The sequence below is a fragment of the Martes martes genome (genome assembly GCF_963455335.1).
Source record: "Martes martes genome assembly, chromosome: 4".
Lineage (NCBI taxonomy): Eukaryota > Metazoa > Chordata > Mammalia > Carnivora > Mustelidae > Martes > Martes martes.
The window spans coordinates 152093220-152114558 of record NC_137891.1 but is presented as its reverse complement, the minus strand read 5'-3'; the positions used below and the strand labels follow the sequence as shown (position 1 = coordinate 152114558).

The 21339-nt window shown below is 39.5% G+C and overlaps 1 protein-coding gene across 5 annotated transcripts in view; it reads left to right on the top strand.

Annotated features, from left to right (window-relative positions):
* Nucleotides 1–19165: 19165 nt before the first annotated feature.
* ELAVL4 (ELAV like RNA binding protein 4) overlaps nucleotides 19166–21339 on the top strand; it is a gene marked incomplete at both ends in the record, with an annotated part of 84972 nt that continues 82798 nt past the window's right edge. For 3 of the 5 annotated variants that reach the window (XM_080802696.1, XM_080802695.1, XM_080802694.1), the window contains one exon: nucleotides 19166–19213. In XM_080802696.1, the coding sequence (XP_080658822.1) occupies nucleotides 19166–19213 (48 nt within the window). Of the gene's footprint in view, nucleotides 19214–19571; nucleotides 19689–21339 lie in introns of those variants that run through there. The other 2 variants (XM_080802693.1, XM_080802692.1) reach the window with 1 other exon arrangement.

Genomic DNA, 21339 nt, shown 5'->3' with positions numbered 1-21339 from the left:
AGTTTGATAAGCATGTCTTGTTTAGAAGGTGCTTTTTAATTGTATAAATGAACACTGAAATTGTTTGAGTTGTAAATAACTTGTTCTATAGTACCTTCCCTTAAATTTGTTGTGAACTTTTTTTCCAATTTGGCTTTGAAAAAAATAGATTTCAAAATTAGGTGTAACTAGATAAGCTTTAAAGATGTTTCTTTGTTTAGTTCCTTGGAATCATTCAGCTTTTTTTTTTTTTTTCATGCTCTCCCTTCTATCTCCTGGAATAGTACACAGAGGAACTCTTTAGCATACTAATATAATAAGGATGCTTTTTATGGCTTAAGAGATCTTGGGAATCCTTGGGAAATTGTTCGGTGACTCTCTGCAATGGAATTAATGCTTTTAAGCCAGAAGCCTGCATTCTATATTAGAGATACATTTTCAGAGCTCTTCTTGCTGCAAGGTCTCCCAACCCCTCCCTCCTGCTGGCTATCCTGGGAGTGGTGCATTAACCCCCCCCCCCCCTCCAATAACTGGATTACGGCCAGTTCCTTGGTTGTTTGCTGTTCAGAGAAGGGAGGTTGTATATTACATTGCCAAAGGAACGGGGGCTGCGGTAGTGTCAGTGCATTGTCTCAGGGGTTCTACAGATCCAAAGCCAGTCCTTCATTCTCTATTCCTCATGTCACTTCTTGGCCTTGGCTGTTCTTCAACTAATGGGGAAGATTCCCAAATGTTACTACTGATTGTTCTTATCTATTTTTCCAAAGGGAGAATGTTAGTACCAGGGAAAAGGGTGGGTGTAAAGGAGCAATAAGTTATCTTATGGGCTTGAAACTAAGCAAAATGAAAAGACCAAATAGATTAAGGATATTTATTTTAGCATCCATTATTTACCTTTTATAGACCCCTTTGGAGCAGGGGATTATTTTCCTAATCACTGTACTGATTTGGATCTTCCCGATAACTGACCAGAAATGACATTCTGAAACATAGTTTTTATTTTATTTTATTTTTTTAAAAATTTTATTTATTTATTTGAAAGAGAGCATGAGAGGGGAGAAGGTCAGAGGGAGAAGCAGACTCCCTGTGGAGCTGGGAGCCGGTGTGGGACTTGATCCCGGGACTTTGGGATCATGACCTGAGCTGACGGCAGTTGCTTAACCAACTGAGCCACCCAGGCACCCTGTAGTTTATTTTAAATTAATGTGTTTTCTTGTTTAAACCAGCTTGGTATAATGAGCAAACAGAGGCACAGAAAGGGCCGAGAGTTTAGCCAAGGTGGCACAGCTAGTTAATTACAGAATAAAGACGCTTGGTGTTCATGCTTCCATTCCAGTACTTTCCATTGTCTCTTTTCTTACAATCTCCAGAGAAATATATCTTACAACTTTGGTTATGAACAGCAAACAGCATACATCTTCTGGATTGTATTTTTAAAAGATCTTAGCTAAAATAATCCATTGATGGGGACCCCTGGTGGCTCAATTGGTAAAGCATACCACTTTTAATCTCAGGGTTGTGAATTCGAGCCCCATGTTGGGTATAGAAATTACTTAATTAAAAAAAATTTTATATACCCTGTTGAGGATAAATATAATTTTATTTTTGTGATTTTCACCTTAGTGATATGGCTTAAACTGTAACTACCTGAAGTAGACACTGAACTTTCTGTGTGAAAGTTGTTATAGCCTGAATTATGTCCCTCCAAAATCCAGATGTTGAAGCTGTAACCCTCCAATGTGACTTTATTTGGAGATAGAGCTTTTAGGAGGTAGTTAAGGTTAAATGAGCTCATAAGGGTGGGGTCTTATTTCAGTAGGATTGGTGGCCTTATAAGAGAGGGAGATCTTTCTCTCTGCCATGTGAGCACACAGCCAACACAAGGCAATCACATCTGCAAGCGAGGAATCTCTTCCTGTTCAGAACCCATGGTGCTCTGATCTTGGACCTACAGCCTCCAGAACTGTGAGAAAATAAATTTCTGTTGTTAAAGCCATGCAGTCTATGGTATTTGGTTATGACAATATAAGTGGACTAAGATAAAAGTTTTATGGTCTTTAGTTTATTGGTTCCTAGACTCAGTACACCTAGATCTTTGATACTCTGGATACCTTTTGTGGTATATGATGGTGAGCACTTTAGAGGACTTGCTTTACCTGTAACAACTAGCTTACTGTTGACTGGAAATATCCTCGTTCACAGATTGAACTTGTGGATGGAAGTTGGCCTGTCCTCCACTGAACCAGGAATAAAGAATGCATTAACATTGTGATGTCACTACAGCCAGAGGTCTTTGCTAGGCTGGGAACTCAGTCCTTGGTTCCTGAAATCACTTAATTAAAGGCAAAAGCTCATAATACCTGAACAGCATTACTGTGCTGGTTTTGTCTTCCCTGCCATGCTGAGTTATTCAATGACATTTGTGTAAAACACCTGAATCATAGAATCCTTTTAGGAGGTCATCTAGCTCATCCTTTTCTCTGTAGACCAACACTTCCACAAGCATCTCTAACAAAATTCTGAGCCTCTCATCTTCCCCACTGCAGAGTTGGTGCCCTTGCATTGACAGATTCAGCTAATGTCAAAATTGGAAACAAATATTTAACAATGCAACCTTGGACAAAGTATGAGATCTAAAAATGTATGCCCTTATGCCTCATAAAGCTCTTGAAATAAGAGAAAGCCGCCTACTGCTCTTTATGTCTTAACTGGATAGTAATGCTACTTCCTAATGTTAACCACCAAATGCCCTCCACCTCCCAGGATGGTCAGGCTCCTTGGATCACTCAGGGCACTAGAAACCAGGAAACAAGAAAGGACACCCACCCAGATGGCAACCCAGGACCTCTTACATCCTCCCAGAGACCCTGTTCTCCAAATGTTAGAGAGCAGAATAATTGGTTAAAACCTTGGTGACTGTCGGTGTTACTTGAGATCCATTCAAATGACTATGTTTGGTTCCTTCTCAGAGTTGGCAGTTACTCTGTAAAGTAGGCTGGGTGCAACCAGAGCCCCATTTCACAGCTGATGATGCTGATCCAAAGTAAGGCTTGAGGGCTCCAGAGCAGAGGAATTGAACAGTTCTGTTACTGTGAACTACACTAAAACTTAACCAGCTCCTCAAGGATTATCTGGCACACTGCCAGGCACTGGGATAAAGAAGAGAATCAGAAATGGTCCCTGACTGATCTTGCAAAACTCTAAATGTAGTGGGAAAGAAAGCCCCATAAACTGATCATTACAATGGGAAAAGTGCTGCAGTTTTGGAAAGAAAGCAGAGGAGGCTGTGAGGGCAGAGAGGAGGATTCCTAATGCAGATTCTTAAACACTGATCAAATTCAGTTAAAGAGATAAAGTATCTTAACTTTGAAAGGTTTTTCTTTTCGTCCCAAGGTGATCTTCATAGCTTCCAATGCAATTAAAAAAAAAAAGCCAAACAAACCCAAACTTTTGATATATGTTGGCTTTCCTGTATTTTAAGAATTTTATTAGACATAGGGCCATACATTTTTAGATCTCATACTTTGTCAAAAGTTGCACTGTTAAATATTTATTTCCAATTTGACATCAGCTTGATCTGTCAATGCAAGGGCACCAGCTATGCAGTGGGGCAGATGAGAGGCTTAAACTTTCAAACTTTTTGAAACTTTGATTTAATGGGTGTTGGCTTTTAAAAAAACATCTTTCTTTCACACCCTTCCTGTAGTTAAAATGGGTGGTAGGGGTGCATTTTCTCAGCAGATGCCACCAAGATGGAAAGGATGAAGCCAGATGCAGAGAACACAGCTGTTTGCTACGGCCACCTGCAGAAGAGCAGCCAGATTGGGAAAACCAATGTCCAAGGGACTCAGTTGTTTGTTTTAAGAGTCTTGAAAACACCTGGTATTTGGGGTCCTAGCATGGAAAGCATAGCAACGGAGATTCTGAGGTTGGTGTCTGGGCGTCAGACAGACAGGTGGAGGTTGTGAGAAGGTCTGTCCACAGAAGCCAGCTGGGTAGGTTCTGGTGCTGAAATCACTGGCAAATGACTGTGCCAAAGCATACTCATGTTATGTACATGATCCTGCCTGAGTATCTGTTTCCTCCTGTTTAAAATGGCGGTGATTCTATCACATAGGGTTGTCATAAGAGATCAATGAAATTTACATGCATAAGGAGGCTGGTCCTTGAGAAAATGTGGCCTTCCCCACATCTCCTTCCTTCCCACACCCTCTTCCCCTGCCTTCCTGCACTACTTCTTTCCACTTTTCAGGAACTAATGGTACATAGAGATGTACTATGCATATATCCTATACAAGTGTGCCACTAAGGCTTCTAGGAGAGATGGTAATACAGGAACTCCTAAGACATTTAGTCCGGTATTGCCACTTTAAAAAATTGGATGAATGATCCCTATGTCAGAATATAAATTATTTAGCAAGCAGCCGTCAAATATCAGTGTCTTAATGCAGGGAAGGTACTTTTTTCTCAAATCACAGTTCAAATGGGTCTGCAGGAGGCATGTGCTCCACATGGCCCCAGGCCCCTGCCATCCAGGGGCTCTGCTCTCCTTTTGGGCCTTAGAGTTCAACATTGTACCCCCTGCATCTACTCAAGGCAAGGGAAGAAAGAGAAGATGGAGCATCATACAGAAGTTGTTGGGGTACCAGGCTTGGAAGGATGTACATCACTTCCATCCACATTCCAATGGCCAGAACTCAGTTACTCAGCCCCTCTGTGGTCTAGCTAGCTGGCCAGGCAGAAAAGGAAACAGGATTTGGTGGACACATGGCAGTCCCTGCCCTATGACCAGAGCTAACCCCCCCAATTGGACAAATTATTAGAAAAGTAGTGAATGAGCTCCCTTTCACTGAAACCATGTAAGCAGAGTCTGATGACCCTTTGTTTGGAATGTGCTACTGGAGTGAAGTGGGACACGTTCAAGCTAGAAGAATACAGAGGACATTTCTCTCTCTGAGATTCTCTGATTTAGTAAAGCAGCAGAGAATTGGAGCCGATTTACCCAGCCGAATTTCCGGTGCCTTAAACTGAGTTCTTGGAGTAGAAATAGAACACTGAATTTCATTTCATAAATTGTTCTTCCAGCTTGACGTATTGGAGATTTTTAGCACGCACACTCACACCTGGCTACCCGCCACCTTCTGCCATTGCAGATACGCTTACAGGAAACCGTAAGTGGATCTGCTTTTGATGCTGGCAGCATCTTACTAAAATGCTTTTGCTGGCATCATGGAACAGGAGCAGAATTCAGCTGGGACCAATAATGAGGCTATTTAGAAAGTTCTTTCCTCCACCCCCTGACAAGGCAGATGTGGTGGGGATTTTTCCACTCCCATTCTGTCGATGGTGGCCGAAATTAGTTCAAGGCCATCAAAAATGTTTAGACATCGAGAGTTGAAACCCCAGACCCATAAAGAGGACAAATTCTCTTTCTCCTATCTAGCAAGAGAAAAAGAAACTCACCCCAGAGACTCCTAACACAGAGGTTTGTCACCTAATTTGTCCATTAGCAGACCTAGAAAAACCACAGCCATGTGTCAATTTAGAAGGAAAGAAGTATTTGTCTAAATTAAAAATATCTCCAGATAGCATTACTGTAGCTAATACATCCCCCCAAAATCATGTTATATTGAAACATTTTATTCTAAACATTTTCACTTTTTTCATCTCATTTAAAACTCCCAGTCATTGTTGTGTGAAGTAGGGATCTCATGCTTTATCACAATTTAACAGATAAGACTAATTGAGGTACAGAGAGATTAAGTGGCTTCACTTAAGAATAAGTGACTTCAGGATTGGTACCCAAATCTCTATAGTTCCAAACTCTTTCACTAGACCACAGCAGGTTATATCAGCTGATGCTTTTTTTGTTTGGTGGAGAGGAGGGAACACTCCAGCTCATAACTGAATCTATCTGTATGTTGATACATTCATCTGTATGTCCATCCACAAACTCTGTACCAAGCATTGCGCTTGAGACACAAAGTTGAATGAGGGTCTTTGCCTGCAACAAGTTTGTAGCTTAGTAAGGGAGATGGACCTGTAGATAAATAAATGATGATTACAGTAAAATGTTTGGACAGAGTACAGTGGGTATATGTGGGGAAGGAACAGGTTTGGATACACAGTGAAAGCATGGTCAGTTTTTCCTAGGAGGTTCATGGATGGTATCACAAAAGAGGATACATTTGAGCTGAATCTTGATGACCATCAGACATACAAGGGTTATAGAGGCATCCCATATTGGGCAAAAGCACAGAAGCTTGAGAGAATGTGGCCCATGTAAGGATATCCTGGCACATTTGGGGATGGTTTTAGAGAGTGGTGAACCCCAGGGGGGCAGCCTGGCAGCATTGCTGGGCTAAAGTGAAGGATGATGATCTTTAATACTTGTGTTCACCCTCATTTCTGGGCCCATGGTCACATCCCAGTTCTCAAAACTTAAGAAATGTTTTGAATCTGATCCGCATAACCTATCGAGTTCTTGATTATGTACTATCCTGTTTTGTTCCATCCCTGTTCTCATCAATAAACCTGGCCTTCCAAGTCTGATTATAAATGCTCAAAGATCCTGAACCATATCACATTCTTGCCACATCACCATCCCTGTGCAAAGAACAGTAGATTGTGCGTGCCAAGAAATTGCTTGGTGTTTTTAAATGTTCAGAAATCAAGCAGTGAGCTTAAGGGAATGTTAGCAGGCTGTGACATTGTGGGAAGGAAAGCATGTGGCCTTCAGTTTAGTTAGGTAATCCAGTACTGTGCCAGCCTTGGGAAACATAGATGAAGGTGGGTTGTTGCCCTCAAAGAGCTCAGTCTTGAGTGGAAGGTAGATATGTAAGGCAGTTATTGCAATTCCATGAGAAACAGAGTAATCTGGAGAACAAGTTCTATGAGAAGTCAGATAAAAAACTGCTAATAGCGTTTGGGGAAATTTGGGAAGCTTTATTGTCTGCTCTGAGTTCAATGTAAACTCTCAAGGCAGAGGATTCATGTGCCTTGTTTAATGTTGAATCTTTAGTGTCCAGCACATAGTAGGTTCTCAGTAAACATTTGCTGAATGAATTTGTAGGAATTAATACTTGAACTTTATTTTGGAGTATGAGTAGGTGCTCACTAAGCAGCAGAAGAAGGGAAGTATCATGTTCCAGAGAGAGAGAATAGCTCATACAAAGATACATACGTAAGTGTGCATTTTTATTTACCTGCTCTATTTCCCTAAATATAATTCCAGAAGGTATTCTTAGAGAGTATGGACATCAGTGGGATTTCTGGTTTGCTTGGATAGTGCTGGTTTATGCTTGTTGTCTTGGTGTAATTATTAATAGAGTCTCCTTGCACTCTCCAAAGTGTCTGGATTTGATCAAAAGAAGGAGGGGTCCCCTCTCTCAAGTACCAGTCAAAAAAAGCGGATGATACAGAAAGGCCCACTAACAGATTTCAGGAGCACTAATTCAGTACTTATTCCACAGATATTTATTAAATGTGATTCTGTTCTGGATGCCCTAGAGACCCCCAGTGATGAACTAGACATGGTTTCTCCTTGGCCTTTATTTTAAAGCGATGATTGTACATATCCTTTCTTGCTTGTAGTTGGTTGTGAAAATAGCACAGTAAACACTCTGTGAATGTTTGCTGAATGATTACTGTGAGTCAGTGTATATTATTTAAACTCTCTCTGTCCTCATTAGTTGTCTTCATCTATCAATGAAGGGATAAGGGTAATAGTACCTACCTTACAGGATTATTGTGACACTAAGTGAGTTAATACATGTAAAGAGCTAATATGAGTACCCGATATAGTAAATGCTCAATAGATAGTAGTTGTGTGAAACCACTTTGCAAATGGAAGAGAGCTACCTATATCTCTCTATTGCCTAAAAATGAGAAAAACAACTATTTGGAAACTTAATTTAGAGAAAGTTGAGTTTATTAATCTATTCACCATCATTTATTATAAATCATATATGTGCCCCGGCCTTTAAGGAGTTCAAGCTTAGTAGGAGAAACAGACATGCAAAAGAAGACTATGAACTTGTATACATTTATTTATATACATTGGTGTCATGAGACAATGTCCTGTTAGCTTGTGGAGAGAGGCCTGCTGGGTGAATTTCACTGGAAATCTCAGCAGAAGAGGGGTGAACATTCATTAATATTTATCAAGGAAGCAATGTGGTTAGATTGGAATTTTAGAAAGGATGTGTCTGGCTAAAGGGGTTCAGTCAGAATTGGAGGTAAGGATATGTTGATGATAATAATCTAGGAGAGAGATACAGAGACTTGGATCAAGTGAGTATCACTGGGTAGAAGAAAAGTTAGGGAGATACAATCTACAAAACTAAGTGGTTGGCAGGACTCTTCAGAAGCTTCCAGTTAATTTTTCTTGACTGGAGAGTGGCATATCTCTCCAAATGAGCTCAAGACACTCCAATATGTTCTAAGCAATTGTTGAAATTTGTGTTTGTGCAATTGAAGAATGATTGGGAAATAGACTAACTATGGAGCTTTAAGGTAGGTAGAAAGTAGAAGAAGAGTAAGTACTGCTGTCGTTATCCTGTGTTCCTGAGAAGCTGCAGAAACTGAGGCATTGCATTTGGAATCTTGGAGAACAATTACCAAATGCTTTGAATTAGATGTACTGGATGAGGAGGCTTAGGCCCAAGGTGGTAGCATTGGTACTGGAACCCAAGTTCTTGATTCCCAATTCACTTTTTTCCCACTGCAGTACAGACCAGACTAGACTAGACTAGATTGGTTTAGTGGGACCCACTCTTTTCCCAACCAGGAGAGCAGTATTTTATTTGTTTATACGTTAGGACTTCTAATAGCGTTTACCTAGATAAAAAGCACTACCTGGAAAAAACCTTGAGAGCAATTCCTCTGGAGTTACAAGCTGGCTAAATAGCCTGCTATTCCTATAGTGCAGAACTATTGACTCTTCTTTTAAACTAATTATATTTTTATCATATAAATGACATAATTTTATACACACAAACATACGTACATTAACTATTAAGTGTCATTGTTTACATAGGCAGTAACATTAGTTAAAGAATATTTAGGATACACGATCAATTCTCTTAAGCACGTGCACGTCCCACAGTTCTTCCAGAGTCCTGGTTGCATAGATCGTGGGAATGTGGGCGAATGATGAATTCATGCCCTGGGCTGCAGCATCAGCATCATCCTCCTCTGTCCCATGCCTTCCACATCAGACAGGGACTTACTGGAGTTCTCTGTGACTGTTACTTCTCCAGCAATGGAAGCACACATTCGGTTTGCAAGCTCTCACATTATAGCCACTATAAATGAGGTCGCAGCCAGAGCATTGCCATCTCTAGTGCTAAAATAACAGTCTTGGTTGAAAGCTCATGGCTTCTGCTCAGTGGATTTGTCTTGAAGAGTGACTTCCACTGTCGAGTTTCTGATGTTAGTCATTCGAGCATTTTCAGAGGGAGAAAGACCTTACTTTGGCAGAGATTTCTCACCTCAAAAAACAAAACAAAACAAAACAAAACAAAACAGGCTCCGTGGGGGGGTAGGTTCCAAAGTGACATTTTTTGGAGTCATCTTTGGTATTTATCCATTTACTACTTATTTCTAAGAGAAGCCGTATCTTAACCTGCCATGTGAATATGTTCATTTTCCTTTAGCGAATATTTACTGAGCACCAACTACGAGACAGCCCATGTGCTCAACTGGAGGAGAACAAAGCCAAATAAGAACAGCAGCCCATGCTGTGGCGTATCTTGAATGCAGTTCAGGGAGACAGACCTGTAAACAACGGTGGTGGAGGCAGGAAGAAGAAGCTACTATAAATGCTCAGATAACGAGTCAGCTCGTTTTGCTTAGTGACCCTGAAGCCGTGAAGGATGAGTATGATTCTCCAGGGAGAGAAGGCATTTCAAATGGAAGAAACAACAGGAGCAAAGGCATGAGGTAGAAGGGCCAAGGGACATGGGAGAATAGACTGGCATGTGTAGGGCTGTATATATGGAAGGGAATGTTCCCAAAGGACTCAGGAACCCTAAATGAAGACCAGACTGCAAAGAGCCTTGAATGCCATACTGAGTAATTGGACTTGATATAAGCAGTGAGGATAATGGAAGATATTTTAGGCAGGAGAGTAACAACATAGCTTGAACCATAAAAAGTGACAGTATTTGATTCTGTTTAACCTATAAAAACAATTTCATGTATTTCACCCTAATATTGAAAAATATTTAACATCTCTGCGTACTTAATAGCATGTTACTATACCCTATAATACATACCATGCATGCATTATCTCACATTATCTCCTTTAAGCCTCACAACCTCAGGCACTCACAACCTCAGGCATTATTATTGTCCCCATTTTGAATATGATGACACTAAGCTCAAAGAGAATCTTTGAACTTGATCAAGGTCCTGGTCAAAGCCATTGTTTTTAATGAGGTTAACCAGCTATCTCTAGTTCTGTTTTATTAAGATAACTTTGGTGACCAGGCTGGGTATTGGGGGAACATGATACTAACCTGGATCTTCATTTGAGGGAGATTTTAAAATCCTCACAAGCTTGACTCCCCCTTAGCCAGCATCTAACACAGTAATGTCAGTTGAAAATCTGAGTTAACCTTACTGAAAATTTTGTTTCCTAATTACAAACCATTTATTTATAAACTCTGACATATTAGAGCTGGCAGGGACTTCAGAAATCGCCTAGTTTCAGTTCTTATTTAATCAAAAAGATACTGGTCCAAAGAGGAGAGTGATTTGCCCAGGGTCATGGAATTATTAGTGGTAGAGATGGAACTGGCCTTGAAGTCTTCTGGCTCCTCTTTGTATGTTTCCTAGTGATTTGAAATGGATCTTACTTATAGGAACAGGCATCAAGCACCTAGTGTGTATAAGGGTCTTTGCTCTAGGCACGTTCATCAGTAATACCCTCACACACGGAAATGTGTAAAACTTCATGTCAGGTGTATGGCACAGTTTAGCTATCTACTGGTACCAAGTGAAAACATATCTTTTCGCTGCCCACATCTTGGGATTGGCAAACCTAAATCAATAGTAAAGATGTTCATTGTTCTAAGCCATTATGTATTTTGTGCTCCAAGGCATCCATGTGCTGATAGATAATAAAGAACACATTTCAAGCAGAAGTTTATATATTATCTGAGTTGCAAAACCTTTAAGATGACAAAAGAGCTTCAAAATTTTTGAGCAAGATTAAAGTTTTAATGATAGGCGTAGCATATATGATATGCACATTTTACATTCCTAAGGGTTTTTGAAGGCTAGCAAAACCTTTTGCGAGCACCCTCACTTAACCAGCAATGTAACAACAATTAAATGTGATGATGATTTGACTATCTCTTGGTCCATTTTATAGATAATGAAGTGAGCAAGGTAGGTATCGAATAATAAAGTCAGTAAGTACCAGTTTGGGGTAAAGTTGGAATTTCTTTTTTTTTTTTTTAAATTAGAGAGAAAGAGAGAGAGCAAGAGAGCGAGAGAGAGGGAGAGAGAGAGAGAGAGAGTGCACAAGCAGGCAGAGTTGCAGGCAGAGGCAGAGAGAAAAGCAGGCTCCCCACTGAGCAAGGAGCCCAATGCAGAACTCAATCCCAGGACCCTGTGATCATGACCTGAGCCAAAGGCAACGACTTAACCAACTGAACCACCCAGGCGTCCCTGGAATTTCTTTTTATATTTTTCCTTAAACTGTCCACAGAACCTTAGGTTACATGTAATAAATATAGTTTGTAAAACCCTCATGTAGGTTTTAAAAACTGTGATTTTAGTTATTCACTCTTCTCAGTAAGGGAGCAAACTGAATAGTGAAGTCAATATCAATAACCCTTTTTAAAGAACTTAAGTGTAATTTCTATAATAACCTAGGATTAATGGTGACTTGATAAAATAAAAGTTATGTATTTGTGAATAATTTCAGAGCAGGACCAGGGCTTTTCTAGGGACTGAAATTTCGCAGGAGCCCAGCACCCTTACGGTTACTGCTTAATATCATAAAGTAAAGTTAGCATGAAATAGGTATTTGTAGCCTACAAGGCTTTGGGGGCTGTAATGTTAAAACATCTGTTCAAAAACCTTACATTAAAAAAAAAAAAAACTCATCTTCGTTAAAGATGTGATCCTTTTCAAGGAGGTATTTTGAACTTGAAGCTGCCGTTGCTAAGGGGTTGCTAAGGGAAATGAGCTACTCAGCACTAATGTGTAACTTTACTCTTCTGCTTAAAAGTAGTTAAATCATTCCCCCAGCTTCAGAGTCAGAGAAGAGAACTAAAAAGGGTCAAGTGGAGAGTTGCCTCTTTCCGACAGGTATACAGCATGCCTCTCTTGTTTTTCATGGTTTTTCCTTATCTCCCACAGAGAAAGAAAGCAATCTTCCTGGGCATAGGAAGGGTGAAAAGGTAAACTGGACTGCTGTGCAGGGGAGGGCTTATAATGAATGTAGACTGTCCCTCGCTAAGGCAGAAGGCACCTGACCACTGAGAGAAATGCTTCTGCTGATGGCCAGCCTCGGGAATGGGCTTTTTATAATAACCCTGCATTAGGGGTGACAGGAGAAGGAAAGCTGTGTGTTAATGAATAAAGTGCCAAACAACTGTGCCCTAAGCATTTGGTTCCAAAGTTTTTCTAAAATATTTGGAATCAATTATTTATGTTCTTTTAGTGAGTGCCCACTATGTTCTAGGTGCTGACATTCTTCATGCTGGGATGATAAGGCAAATAACATACAAATTTCTACCCTGCATGCTCATAATACAGTGTGAAAGTAACAAAGAACTATAATTCATTGAATACAATCTGTGGTAGAATTGTTTGGAAATTGTTGAAGTTTAGAATTATACTCAGAGTTGAATTTTTGATAAATAAAATCTGGAAAATATTTGGAAAGATTAATGTCTTGGGGCTTTAGTAGACAGTTCTGTCAGAACATCAGGCACTCTTTTCTCTCCTTCCAGAGGTGGAGGCACACACACACAAAATGATAGCAAGCAAAAAGGTGATGCTTGTAATTCTCCTAGGTTCAAGATTCTATCATCACCTGGTGGCAAAATACTGAAATTGCAAGCATAGGTTAGGTTTTTTTTGTTCTTGGGTTTTGTTTTGTTTTGTTTATTGTTGTTCTTACAATGTCAGCAGATGTCAATGACATTACTTTTTAAAAAAATTATTTATTTATTTATTTATTTATTTTAGAGAGAGCGCATGCACACACGAGTGGGGAGGAGCAGAAGGAGAGAGAGAATCTCAAGCAGACTCCCTGCTGAGCATGGACCCACCCCACCCCCCACCCCCAATGCAGGGCTTGATCCCATGACCCCGGGATCAAGACCTAAGCCAATATCAAGAGTCAGATGCTTAACTGACTGAGCCACCCAGGGACCCTGACATTACTTTTTTTCTTTTTTTTAAGAGACTTATTTATATACTTTAGAGAGAGTGTGTGTGCACATGTGAGTTGGGGAGAGGGGCAAAGAGAGAGGAAGAGAGAGAATTCTCAGACTCCCTGCTGAGCATGGAGACAGGGCTCCATCCCAGGACCTCAAGATCATGACTTGAGCTGAAATCAAGAGTCGGCTGCTCAACCGACTGAACCACCTAGGCTCTCCATAAATGACATTATTTTGAATGTTAGTTTCTGAGTATATAATAACATAGAGAATAAGATTTAAATTTCTCTAGATCTACACTCTTCTATGTAAGGTAGTATTTGTAGTAAAGAGTGTGAACTGAGGTTGGACATGTATAAATTTGCCTCTTACTAGCTCTGTGATCTTGAGCAAATTCTCTAATCTTTAGTTTCCCTGTTGGAAATCTCAGAGTTATGAGATTAAATGAGATTTATAGGCAAAGTACCTAGTGCAATGTTGGACATATAATAGATGTACAATAAATATTAATTCCTGCTCCTTTATGAACGTACTTACTGAATAAAAGGTCTGTTCTCCCACAGTCATCATATCATAATATTCCTCTATTTATAACTTTTAAAAAATGGAACAGGCTGGAATAGATTCAGAGGAAACCTCAGAGGGGGTCTAACTAAAATGAGCTGGCTGCCACTATCTGCCTCCTGCCCTCCTCCCCTACATTTGTTCTTATATGAAGTACCCAGAATTTTCCTAGACAAATCCTATCATTCTTTAAGCCTAGCATAAATTCCAGCTTCTTCCATGAAGCTTTCCCCTGTCAATTCAGGTGGAATCCTCACCATCAACTGTCCTTCAGTATTTCATTTTGATACTATTCTTTTTATATTCCCTATGCTATCAAGATTCATGCATAAGAAGGAAAGTTCCTTTACCAACCAGACTATAAGCTCCTTGAAGATGAGATCTATAACTTGTATTTCTTTTTATTCTTCACACTCAGAATTTAGCACTGAACTTTGCCTATTGGCTAAGTCCTAATCTGCAGCAATCATTTTCATTGGAACTGGAACAGACCACTCAGGTTTCTTAGTGATTATTCTCTAGTTGTTTTGAGAGTCTCTGGATTGTATTGTCCTCATCAAGATTGAATTGCTTTATAGCTAGGTACTAAGTCATACAGTTTTCCCCTATTCTCCGTATTAATAATAATAGGTACCATTTAGAGCACTGCCTCCACCAAGCCTGTATCTGTTTTAATCCTGGCAACAAACCTTGAGGGATGTATTATTGTGCCCATTTTACAGGTGAGGAGACTGAGACTTAGGGAGCCAACATATCTTTTCCCTTAAAAATGGGTTCAGCGCCCCCTAGTGGCATCCCAGGAACTAGGCCTTAGGATAGTTCTTGAGGTGATTTAAATGGAATTGTTGATCTTTATTCCTTCCTCATAATTGAGTGTTGTCTGGAGCCAGGCTGTGTCCTGTAAGGGGCTAAAGACATAGAAGTTCATCTAACCAGTGTTTGCTGAGCAACTACTCTATGTAAGGAGTTTTGCCAGATTTGGAAAAAGTAGGAAATGAAGACTTAGCCAGGTACTCATACTACCCGCTAAGAGTTTTTTGCTTTCCAGCTTTAATCCTTTGTGTCTCCCTCACTTCAAATGTATAGCCTGGTTGAAATGATAGATTAAATGAAATACATTTTGAGGACATGCTTAGTTAGAAGCACCTCACAAAGAAAACTCTTGGTCACTTTTAGATGAGAAAAAAAAACAAACATCTTTTTCTTTCTCTTCTAGTCTGTACCCATCTTCCTCATTCGTTCAACAAATATTTACTAAGCATATTCTTCTATGAAATGATGGAGTGGAGATCTTATTTTTAGATGAGGAAACCATCTTTCTAGAAGAATGCTTCCGATATAACCTTTGTCACCACTATGATGTCGTGTGAGATTGTGCATGTCAACTGCCTACTGTAGTGTTCAGCATACAATAAACTCTTGGTTAAAAAAAAATAGCAGCTTTTATTTGTACTTTGTTATAAGTCCTATTGTTTATTTCCTTTTCTCCTCACTCTCCTCCCCTCCCTTTTATCTTTCCTTCCTTCTCCTCCTCCTCCTTCTACAAATTCCTTGCTTTTTACAATACTATACATCTATTTCTTTCTTTATAGTTACAGAATTATAAATGAGTCCAAGAGTTGTTGTGTTTTTTTTTTTTAAACCCTATGTTGAGGGGTGCCTGGGTGGCTCAGTCGGTTAAGTGTCTGTCTTAGGCTCAGGTCATGATCCTGGAATCCTGGGATCAAGCTCCACATAGTTGGGCTCCTTGCTCAGCAAGGACCCTCCTTCTCCCTCTCCATCTGTCCTCCCCCACTGCCTGCCCCCCTGCTTGTTGTCCTCTCTCTCTGTTTCTCTCTCTCTCATGCTGTCTCTCTCTCTAATAAATAAATAAAATCTTTTTAAAAACTCTACAATGAATTATTTTCAAGACTGTATTAATCTGGATAAACACTGTATCCTTTGATGGTATGGCTACTCTGTATTTATCTGCTCAGTGGCCTTCGATTTGTAAAGATTTATATTTATACTTAGGTTTTTTGTTTGTTTCTCTCTTTTTTTAATTTTTAGTGAAGCTTATCTGAACTGAAATGGAAAGGCCTCAATCCCTTAACGCAGGGATCTTCAGAAACCTTGGTGTGTTTACACATTGACCCTGCTGAATTTTCTTATGCTGTGATGAAGAATATAACAGTGAAAATTCCAGACAGGGACTCCACTTAAATTAGATTTTTTTTTAATAAATATGTATTTACTTTTTTCAGAATTTTGTAAGTCAGGCAGTTTTCCTATCCCTTAAATTTCCTTTCCCAGAAAGACATCCTAGTGTTTTAAGGGTATAGTCAAAGGCACTTTTGACAAAATGTACATTGATTCAGGAAAGAAACCTTCTGCTTTCAGCTGCTATTCTAGTGTAAGGCCTAGGAGCATGGAAAGAAAACAGGAAGATCAAGTATGAATCAACCTGGCGGTTACTTTACCTGCACAGGTGAACTCTTGGCAATTTAAGTGGACTAGACATCCATTTGTCACATTTTCCCACACAGTAGCATTCTTATAGCTCTTTCCCACAATCCATAGTAGGTGAAACTACTTAGGAAAGAGAAAAGCATCATATGGTCAGGTCATATATCTCTAAGAGAACCTCGACAGTGAATTCCTGATCCTTCTGATAGGCTCTGTGTCAGTATGGTGCATCTTTTTTGCCTCTGTGGTATGTTTGCATTTTCCTATAAAATTTGATTTAATGTTTTTCATAGAAAAAAAAAACAATACCACAATTTGTCAAAGGAAAATTAGACTTTAAGTTTATCAAAAGCCCTTAAATGAGTATACCAATGTATGGGCATACTGATTATATTTTCTCTAAAGGAAGAAATGCCAGCAGTTTTGGTTTAGTTTTCAAGGGAAGAGGGAGAAGATAAAAAGAAATAGCACTACAGGAAAATGTCAGGTCATAGACACTGATGATGCTATTTAAATTGTGTGCCATAATCATATTAGGGCAGAGCACATGAAATTCCCGATTTCTGCATGACATTGAAGAAGGGCCAGCAATTATCTCTGTGTGCGTCTGTGTGTGTGTATGTGTGTGTGTGTGTGTGTTTGCTCTACCTTCCTACCCTATTTTGCTATTTCCATTGAGGGGCAAGAAGAGATAATCCAGACACCCAGAACAGGAGGAAAATGTCTGCAGCTGTGCTGGGGAGGGACTGGTGTGAAGGGAGAGGCTCAGTTAGACTTGGAGTTTTGTGCTATTGCACGTGAATGCTCTGGAACTACCCTAATCGACTGAAAATGAGCCGGCTACGGTCATATGGAACAGGTCTGTTTAGCCACATCGCTGGGTAGCATGGCAGATGGTAGACCGTCAATGGGTGGTATTGATTGGCTGGATTTGCCTTAGGGTAACAAGACTATGGTCCTTAAAACCCTGCTTCATCTTATTTTCCTTTGTGCAGCTACATACAGTTGTGGTTTTCCTTTCTCACTCCCCAAGCCCCCAATATCTTGTGTTTTTTTTCCCTTTTTGAATAAAAAACCTTTCTTGGTAATCAAAATAGAGAGGTTACCTTGAGATAAACACTCTTTAAATTATCACCAAGGCAAGAAAACTCGAGAATATTTTATTTACTAGGCTGATTACATTTTAATGTTTGAAGAAAGTGACATTTTTTAATTAGTGTTTAAGACATATGGTGAGTGTACAAATTAGCTTATTTCATACAACCAGAATTTGATGAGAGCAACTCCTCCTTCTCATTCCCCAGTTAAAAACTGTCACTTGAAACTTAATATATGCGAGGAGGTTAAATGGTATTAAGTGATGCAGCCTTGACTTAAAGATGAAGGAGACAGTCACTGTTGTGTGTGGCTAAATATTGCCTGGATGGGCTGGAAAAATACTAGTATCGACATCTGTGTTTGCAAGAGGATGTAGAAGTTCCAGGGCTTTAATTTTGTCAAGCCAAGAAAACAAAATCCCAGGTATCTGTGTGTGTTGGTTTCTCTTTTAGATACGAGGGAACATAGAATAGTGGATGCACACTCTGTAATAAAATCCTCCTTAAAATCAGGCCATAGAACAATGTAAGTGATGAGATTTATTTTTGTCCAGGTGGTTCTTTATCTTTGAACATCCACCCTCCATCACTTGGGGCTTTCAGCTTGGGACATTCTATTTATTCCTAGCAAGAGGCAGATTAATTGGAATAGAATTGTACAAAGGAGACACTAAGTTAGCTTTATACCCAAAATAACATAGGACAGAAATGTTCCACTTTGAGGCAGATCTTAAGGAAAAAGAACAGGACTGGGGAGAGATATATGATTACTTTGCTCTTGTGGTTGTTTATAGCTATTCATATAATTGTATTTTTAAAAGAGGTGCCTAAGATTTTGCTTTTGTTTTTGTTTTCAGTGTCTTTATTTTTAAAAAGCTGTTGAGTTATTTCCTATCATGAAAGACCCTATCAAATAAACCTAACGCTTTACTCGGGAGAAAAGTTACACCCTTAAACTCTTGCCTCCATTTCGAATGTACTTCATCTATATGTTTACTTTTGAATTAGGTTTTTATCACGTGAGTCGGTATTTTTCTCTTTTTGCTAAAGGAAAATATTTCCATGGAGTTTTTGGTACCCCTACCCGCGCCCCCCCCCCGCCTTGCTCTGTGTTGATTGGATTTTCCTTGTTCATCCTTTGCCGAATGAAACAAAGCGTGTTTGTGTTTCATTCTTCACAGTTCTTATTAGAATTGGTGATGGTGTTTTGTTTCCTCGCTATAAGTCAGGAGAAGGAATTTTATTTATTTATTTTGACAAGATACAGAGAGATACAAGACACGATGCCTGTTAGGATGCTGGCGTTTCCCTTGTTACATTCTACACCTAAAAGGGGGGAAAAAAACAACAACACAATCCTTTAAGATGGTTCATTTGAATCTGTGCACTCTACCCACCTGGTGGTTATATAGTGAACTGTTACTTTAAAGAGTAGTTTAAACACCAGCCATGTTTGGGGCAGGCTGCTCTTGCAAAGAGAGCAGTACATATAACAGGAGTCTACTGTGTGTGAGATAAGGGGAAAATTCAGCTCACTGACTAGAGGTTTTAATGTGCGAACTCTAGGGAAATAATATATTGACTGTTCCGTGGCGCGCAAGAAAATTGAAGAACCCTTTGCAGACGGAGTGCTTTGCAAAGGATTCTATCTGTTTCTCTTAAAACAAAATCTGTGGCAAGATGTTTGAAATCAGCAGGATGCTTAATGCTGCTTTATTAAATAATGAGGTAATATTTTGTCACTTTTTTCTGGGCAGCATCTGTTTTCCACCCCCCCCCCCATTCTTTCCCCCTATGTTTATGAACGATTCTTTTTCTTTTTCTTTTTTCCTTTTTTTTTTTTTCTTTTTCTTCTCAAGGAAGTCAAGAAATACAGTTCACGCTTCCCTTTCTGTTCCTTCCTTTTGGTGTTTTTGGAGAATTTGGTTTGTCTTCTTTATTTGCAATTTCAGCCGGCTGCTGTTTCCTAGCCCATTGTGCCACGTAAGGCTTCTCCACTGCGCGGAGTAGGTAGTTATTAACGCTGAATTGGCTTCTGGTACAGTCCATCTGGACTCTGTGTGGGAAAGCTGGCTGCCGGCGACTGATGCTGACATGTCCGCAACCTTTGGGATGTGTGCATGGTGGCAAGGGGCTGAGTGATATGAGATTCCTTCTTTTAAGGGAAATTGTTATTAATGAGTCAAGAAACTGCTCATTTATGGTAAGAGGGATACAGCGGCGCTAGCAGCCCCACAGCTCTGGGATATCATTTTTAGGTTGCCTGAGCTGCCTGAGTGAGACAAGTTTCTTTCTGTGGTGGTGGAGGATTGTGGCAGAAAGAAAAAAAAATCATGCATGACTGGGAGACTCGCCTGCCTGATTCTTGAGATAATATATTGAGAATCTGTTGCTTTACAAATGTCACACCACTGATGGAGCGGTCAGCCCCTCACTCTGAAAGATGAATGGTACTATTGGAAATGCAATAATAAGGTTGACTTTTCCCAACAATAGGATTCTGCCTTTGTCTTTAGAGAAAAGGCCTCTGAGGACATTTGTGCATTTGTTTGAGGATTCCGTTGAAAGACTTTAGAGTGGTTTTTTGGAGAAGTGATCAATATACAAAGTGCATGGATTTTTTTTAACCTGGCAAAACTAGCTAATTATTTATACTGTAATATATAGTTTCTGTTTCAGAAGAGTGGCCAGAACATCTTTTGATATACCTAATGGTAATTAATGGCTCACTAAGTATGCTGAGATTAGTGTGGGTGGGGGAGAATGGTTTTAAGAAATTCTGACATTTCTAACCTCCAGAGAAGTACAAAGTAAATATTTTCTTCTGGAGCGAGCTGTTTTCATTTATGTGTTTGTCAGCATTGTGTTCATGGTTTTCTTCTCACAATATTTCTGTATTGGGGAGATCACACTCAGAGTTTCTGTCACTGATTTGGGGCACCTGTACCTGCCCTGTGTCTGTATGTTGAGCTCTTTAGAACACTTAACCTCTGAATTCGTCCCTAAAACACAGTTCAACAGATACTGTAGTATTATTGTGACTCATAGGACTTTGCATATTTGCTGGAGAAATTATTTTAAAAGTTTACTTAAATCAGTCTTGTTCCACTTGAAGGGGTTATAGTTTTAACATTTCTACTTTTCTATTTCATGGATTGTTATTTCTAACAGCTGAATGTATTTATATTCAAGTCTAATTCTCCACATAGTGTACCCAACACATATTGTTTTGTGGTGTATCTGTATTTTTAAAAGCATGCATATCTATGTATATTTGTGTGTGTGTGTTCGTGAAATAGTAGCTGGGAGAGAATAGTTTTAATTTTTTTTTTTTTAATGTAAAGGTCGTTTTCTTTCCTAATCATTTTTCACAGATACGTATATTCTTGGACTTGAAGCCCAGAGTGTGGCATGATTTTCAGTCTATATTTCTGTACTCCCCAGTCCCATCTCACTGTCAACTCCAGCCAAAGACTTAAAATTACGTTGAATTATTTCTTTAGTAGTATTTGTTACCTCTACGTGTTCATTGAGGAACAAATTGACTAAATTATGAGTTAAAAAAATAGCAATAAGTTAGCTTTTTGGATAGAAGTAAAGCAAAAACTCCTCAGGTAAGCCACTTTAAAACCCAAACCAGGACAAATTACTATACTACTGAAGCCTGGTATCGTGGAGGTTATGAAATGTATAACATAAGCGGACAAACTACACATCACCGCACCCTTGCTAAATGTCTCTTTTCAAGTCTTTTAAGAGGCCAAAGGAAAAAGACATCTTTTGAAAGACAAAAGCAAAATCACGTGTTCAGTCCAGCAAGATGAGCACTCTGCACTGGTCATGAAATGATGCTG